General features: G+C 41.9%; 1 protein-coding gene across 1 annotated transcript; it reads left to right on the forward strand.

Annotated features, from left to right (window-relative positions):
- Positions 1 to 1,750: 1,750 nt before the first annotated feature.
- gpr161b (G protein-coupled receptor 161b) lies at positions 1,751 to 6,092 on the forward strand (the record flags this gene model as incomplete). The annotated part of the gene is made up of 5 exons (XM_079231222.1): positions 1,751 to 2,094; positions 3,681 to 4,402; positions 4,767 to 4,874; positions 5,522 to 5,647; positions 5,821 to 6,092. 5 exons carry the CDS (start codon positions 1,751 to 1,753, stop codon positions 6,090 to 6,092), a joined length of 1,572 nt encoding a protein of 523 aa, XP_079087348.1.
- Positions 6,093 to 6,995: the final 903 nt, after the last annotated feature.

The following is a 6,995-nucleotide window of genomic DNA, read 5'->3' on the forward strand; positions in this document are numbered from 1 at the left end:
GAAACCAGACCATTCACGGAGCGGACCACCCACACACTGGAGGGGTCTGCGAGGAGAGGAGGGAGGGAGAAGGAGCCGAGGTGGGAGGAAGAGGAGGTGGACGCCATTGCAGCCGCAGCTGGCCGTCTGTGATTTAGGAGGGACTTCGGTTATCCGACTGCACAATGTCGAGGGGCTTTTGGAGACATTCCTCCGGGCTCAGCCCTCAGTAGCTGCGGGTCGTCGCGTGAACACAGCGAGCAGGATGGACGGGTCACCTCGGACCCAACGAGGAGCCGCCGCGCTGGACCGGAGCAGGTAACCGTTGAAGAGGGAGAGTTGTGTTTCTAGGAGACAATGGGAGAAAGTTAGAGCTAACGGGGCTAACTAACGTTTCAGCTGCTGCGGTGAGCTTCACACGTTAACTTTACCTTCATCGGCTCGTGCAGAAGCCTCGCGCTGCAGCTGCACTTTGGGTAAACGCGTCGTGTTACGGCAACTCTCTGGAAAGATAGCAGAGTAACGTTAAAGGTGGGAGATGACAGCTAACGGGGTTTCTGCTAAAATAACTTTTAACAACTGAAGCTAAGATAAGTTAGCTGGCCGTTCATTTAAATGTGGAGCACATTTCCACTAAAGTTACTTTGTTGGGTTTTAAGTTGAACACGCGAGTTATTAGTGAGCATGTTAGTTTGTGTTAAAGCCTGTAAAGGTTGTAACGTTGCACATGCAACTAAATTAGGAAATAATTGCTCATTAAGTTGCATTTACAACGTTACAACCTCTGCTTCACTTCACCGATTATGATACGATGTAAAGGTAGAGGTAGAAATACTATTCATATCCTTAAAAGTGTGAAACTACTTATTAAAAATCGTCCATTGTAAACCCGAATCATCATTACAGACGTGCTATCTGCCAGCGTCAATGTTATATTATTTTTATTATAGTATTGGCTACAATATTGCATAAATGTTTAATCAAGATGTTAATGTTGTAGCTGATGGAGTCAGAGCCACTATTGACAACTTTGCATAATGCTGGTTATATTAATCTATAAATACATCGTGTTTTTCAAATCTTTGATATGTTTTGTATGTAAAATGCTAATCTACAGCTGTCATATAAACACAGTGGAGTAATATATCTAATGTTTTGAAATGTTGTGGAGTCCAAGTATGAAGGAGCACACTGTTTTGAGGTACTACAATACTTAATATGCTTAACTTTACAAAAAAAAGGCCCCTGGTTTCAACTCCTTTTCGTGCAGTATGAAAATCAAATAGTCCCTTGAACATGAACATAAAGTCTGCCTGAATGTTAATCAAAGTTAAATGATAGTAATGAGCTCACACATTACACACATCTCAATACAATCTGCCCTTCAACTGTATTGGAGCTGAAATGACAGAATATTCATTGGCAATGATAATTGATTTTTCATGTAATTCAACTATGAAGCAAACGGGCCAAATGTTCTCTGATTCCAGCTTTTTTTAATGTGAGGATTTGCAGCTTTTCTCTTCACGTTTACATAAATATCATAGGAACTGTTAGAAAAAACAAAGTTGGAAGAAATCGCCAAGAAAAATGGCTACAAAAATAGTGGTTCTTAGCACCCCAAACCTGCATTTTATGTAACTTTATCCTTTTAAAGGTCAGAATTTGACATTTATTGGGAGACTTTCTTTGTAATATCATCACTTTGAACTACGTCTTTCCACCAACAGTCGCCAACCCTTCCTCCACCTGTCTGGCCCCGCCTCGCACCATGAACATCAGTAGGAACTGCACCACAGTGGGGAATGGTGAGGGTCTGGCAGCCCTGGAGTGGGTCTCCATTGTAACCATCACACTCCTCGCCTGCCTGGGGAACCTGGTGATTGTGGTGACGCTCTATCGCAGGCCGTACCTGCTCACGCCCAGCAACAAGTTTGTGTTCAGCCTGACCATATCCAACCTGCTGCTGTCCACGCTGGTGCTGCCGTTTGTGGCCGTGAGCTCGGCAAAGAGGGAGTGGGTGTTTGGGGTTGTGTGGTGTAACTTCACTGCCCTGCTCTACCTGCTCATCAGCTCTGCCAGCATGCTTACCCTCGGAGCCATTGCCATTGACAGGTGAGTGCTGGATAATTATTGAAGTCGGAGGTACTAATAAGGATTATACCTTATTTTGGTTCGCCATTATGGGTACGTCATGTTTAATATAGTAAAATGAGCCTTTCTTTGATATAAATTACTGATGCAGCTTTAAACTTAAAATGACATTTGAATATTTTTATGCTGACAAATCATTAAACCATATAGCTTGTTTCCAGACTTTGTTCATTTAAACACTCAGACCAGTCCAGCTGCTCACTGGCCTGTGGTCTGCAGCTCCCGCATATTACACACTATTGGAAGAAAGGACTGCACATACCAAATTCATTTCAACAAAAGATACATTTGTATTCATAAAGCACAGGTGAAAGTGTCATTTTTTTTTTTAGAGTGAGCAGGACATGTAGCAGCAAATATTTCCGTTTATAGGAGTCACTTGAATTTGCATTAAATTTACTTTTGGAAATGTCATAGTTTTTGGTGCATTTCCCTTTAAGGTCAGTATGCAGCCTTGTAAACAAGATTGGTTAACCACACACTTAGCTCGTGGTGTTTCTCTGGAGATTTTCCCAGCTTAAGTGACAAGCATTAGACGGACTCACACAAAGTAACTTTAAACATGGACTAATATGAATGCACCATTCATCTGCAGGGCTGAGATTATTTCCATTAGTTCCTAGTTTTATAAATAACTGATTCACAAATCAAACGGGCTACACAGATAAAGATTGATATTCTAAACTTTTGTAAGACAGACTAACTTCTTTTTTTTTTCCATTGACTAGATATTTACTATTTATCTTGTTTTTTTTAATTTAGTCTTTTGTGGTTGTTTTGTGTAAAGATAACATGAGACAGTGGTCATTTGGAGAGATGGGCTCACTTTGTCTCATAAGAATAGGGGACAGTTTATATTTCTCAATGCAGGGTATCAGTACTTGTGAAATGATGACTAACAAGGGAACACGCATTGTTAACGACTACTAGTAACACACTTTTGGTCAACAATTTGATTATCGATTTCTTTATTTATCTCATTTATCAACTAAAAACAGGCCTCCCAAACATTCCCCAGCTCCAGCGTGTGCTAGTCTTATATGCCTCAGAGATTTGACAACGTCCCCCTGGAGCTCTGGGAAAATTAAAACTGCATTTTAATTGACCAAAAGATAAGTTGATTTGTTAAGAAATGATCTCCTCGTTAATCTGTTAAAGCCGCTAAGTGTATTTTGTTTTTGTAGATGCACTTTAGGTTGGTTGAAATTGACATGGAATTTCACTGTATAAATGATATTGTTATTCCTGTTGTCAGGGATCACAGAGGACGGCACAATGTAGTTAAGATCTGCTGTAAATTAGCTCTCTGGCATACAGCCCTCACTGTTCTAATTACCCTCGTCACCTTTGGGAGTTTGTGATTACAGTGCATGTTTTTGTTCTCCCGCCAAGCCTCCTTTTCTATTGTATGCAGCTTTTTAGAAAACACTTAACAGCATTGTTTGGGGGAGGGAGGGCTTTTAGCGCTTAGCTTCTGTATCACTCACTGAAATCTGGGCAGTCTCTGTACTTCCCTTCCTAACTGTGTTCGCCTCTCGTCCGAACAGGTACTACGCAGTACTTTACCCAATGATCTACCCCATGAAGATCACAGGAAACCGGGCAGTCGTTGCCATCGTCTATGTGTGGCTGCACTCCCTGGTGGGCTGTCTGCCGCCTCTGTTCGGCTGGTCCTCCTTTGAGTTTGACTGCTTCAAGAGGACCTGTGTTGCGTCTTGGCACAGAGAGCCGAGTTACACCGCCTTTTGGGTTATCTGGTGCATCCTCCCCCCCTTATTCATCATGCTTACCTGTTACGGTGTCATTTTCCGTGTTGCCCGCATGAAAGCCAGGAAAGTGCACTGTGGGACAGTTGTTGTGGGCCAGGATGACCCCAATGGAGTTCAGAAGAACGGACGTAAAAACTCAAGTACCTCGACCTCCTCCAATGGAAGCCGGCGGAGCCTCGTGTATGCAGGGAGTCAGTGCAAGGCCTTCGTCACCATCTTAGTGGTAGTTGGCACCTTTCTCGTGACCTGGGGGCCGTATGTCGGGGTGGTGTGTACCGAGGCTTTATGGGGACAAGGGAGTGTGTCTCAAGGACTGGAGACTTTGGTCGCTTGGCTGTCATTCTGCAGCGCGGTGTGCCATCCGTTCATCTACGGTCTGTGGAATAAAACTGTGAGGAAGGAGCTGCTGGGGATGTGTTTCGGAGATCGCTACTACAGAGAGTCGTTCGCCACGCGTCAAAGGACGTCCCGCCTCTTCAGCATCTCCAACAGAATCACAGGTGGGTGAACAGCAGTGGCTCTCTTTGTCATGCAAATCAATTCAAATAAAGGTTGATGTCATTTTTGGATATGTTTATGTTAAGATAACACATCTGAGACCAAAAGAAAAAAGTTCAAGAAGATACAAATAGACCTAGTCAAAACAAAGATAAGAAAAGCATTACTATTATGTCCAGAGAAGTTAGGGACCGTGTTTATTTACAGATTTCTGTAAATGGATACATTAGTAAAAGCGTGTTGGTGCAAAGAGTGCTGCAATAGATGTTTGTGTAATAAGTAAATTATGTACAGTGTTTATAGCCTGTTTCATTTACATTTGTGTGTTGTATGACGTTCAATGAGATCTTGCTTGTGTTCTTTCAGATTTGGGTATGTCCCCACACCTGACCGCTATGCTGGCCGGTGGAGGGCATCTGCTGGCCCCAGGAAGCAGCACTGGGGATACTGGCTTCAGTTTCACTCAGGACTCATGTAAGTGTTGCACACAGGGAAACAACTTCCTCTGTGTATCATAACTCAACACAATCAAATAATGTTACTAAACCTCCTAAAGGCCAAGATAACATCTTCCAATTACTTGTTTTGACTAATCAACAGTCTATTAAACTATTTAAAATTCAACTGTTAATCTTATTATGAGCATAAAATGATTCTTGGTTTGAAACTCTATTGCGTCATACTCCCACAGCTTTGTTTTTGTCACCCTAGCATTCCTGTTTCACAGCTCATACTTCTCAGTTCAGGATGGCAAGTAATGTCATGTGCAATACAAAGAAACATCTGATTATCTCATTTGTGTTTAGAGCTGTGAGATGTAGGTCATTTTTAGTATACTCTGTTTTAGTATACTCTTTTGTGATTTACATACTTCAACAAACACACATGTAAAGTACTGAGTATATTCTCATTTATTTAAGAAAGTTAGAGCAAACTCATCAGATTTTCTGAAAATGTTTTGTTTGTTTCTGCTTGTTGTCAATTTAGACGTCATAATTGTTTATCTCTATATATATATCTATCTATCTATCTATTTGATGTCCTTTTTAATTAAGAATGTTTCTACTTTTCCATTTTGCTCTTAGATAACCCACCTTTTTTCTGTAATGTTTCCCACACAGGCACAGACGTGATGCTGCTGGATGACTTGTCCACAGACGGCTCCTCCCACCCACAACAACACGGGAATCCGTCCGGGAAGAGGAGGAGCTCCGTCACCTTTGAAGACCAGGTGGAGCAAGCCAAAGGTATCATTTCCACTGCTTCACAAACCGATTAGAGAGGAAGGGAGTTCACTCTATACTCACTGAAAGTTTGAAAAGTGACTTTGTTGTCAGCAACCTATGAAACGAAACCTCACGCTAAACACAAGATTTGTTTCCTGTAACATTTGTCTCATGGTATGTGTTTCCCCCCCCAGCTGAAAACACAAGCACGTCCTCGGCTCAAGTCCACGCAGAGGTACACAAGTCTCTAGACATCTTCGCCTCCTGTCTGGCGAAGGCTATAGAGAGCGATGCCAAGCTCACCCTGTTTGGGGAGGGTCTGGCTCTTCCCGGTGGACTGTTTACGACAAGAGCAGCACCAAGACCCAGATACCTGGACGGTCAGAGACTGAGGCTGGAGAGTATTGATGAAGGAATCGTTAAAGATGACAGAGATGAAGAGGAGGTGGAGGAAAAACCAGCCTGAACACAAGCAGGTCTGTTGACATGTTTTTAGACTGCAAGAGTTTCACACCCCAACACTATGCGACCATTTAGACTCGTGCTTGTCATGCTCTGTGGAGCAGTTTATGAAGTCTAATCTTTCGACGCATGGATACTCCATACTTTAAATTATTAGGAAACAGGAAGAGGCACATTATTAATGCCACTATGTTGTATCGAGTGCACACCATCAGTGTCTTTGCAAGCTTTTGTTTGGATTCATGTAATCAATAGGAAGCCTTAACTACTGTAACCTAAAGGATCAGATTGTTGTAGTAATTTGTTTATTACTATATATATTTTACGGTATGTCCTCATAATTTGCCTTAACATGTGCCTCTGCAGGGCTGAAAAAAATGCCCCAAAATGCATTTGTTTCAAACTGTTATCAGATCATTTTAAACTTTCTCTTTTATTACATGAAGAAAAGTAAGTTTCAAACCCAAATTCTCTATTCAGGTACAGACGACGGTGTGATTGTACTGCACACCGATGGTCCACATAGACAGGTGTTTCCACTTATTGTGCCTGCAGAGTTAGACCTGCAAGTTGAAATACTGGACACTGAAACATCATCATCCATTATTTGGGGTTTTAATTTGCTTGAATGATGGACTTTGACTGATGTGAGGCGTCTATATTTGTTAATATACACAGAAGTGCCAATGTAGGATATAACAGTGTTCAGAAAAATCTGAATTCTTCCTATTTAAAAGTATGACCCGACTATTCAATATGACGTAAGTAGAGCGCTGATCAGCCATAATCAGTGAAGGCCCTCTAATGCAACAAAGGGAGCGTGTAACAGTGTTGGAGTCTTGGGTGATGAAAGTTATAGTTTGGACAGGATAGATTTGTGTTTTCAAACTGATTGTTTAAAATAATT

Source organism: Taurulus bubalis (genome assembly GCF_910589615.1).
Source record: "Taurulus bubalis genome assembly, chromosome: 15".
Lineage (NCBI taxonomy): Eukaryota > Metazoa > Chordata > Actinopteri > Perciformes > Cottidae > Taurulus > Taurulus bubalis.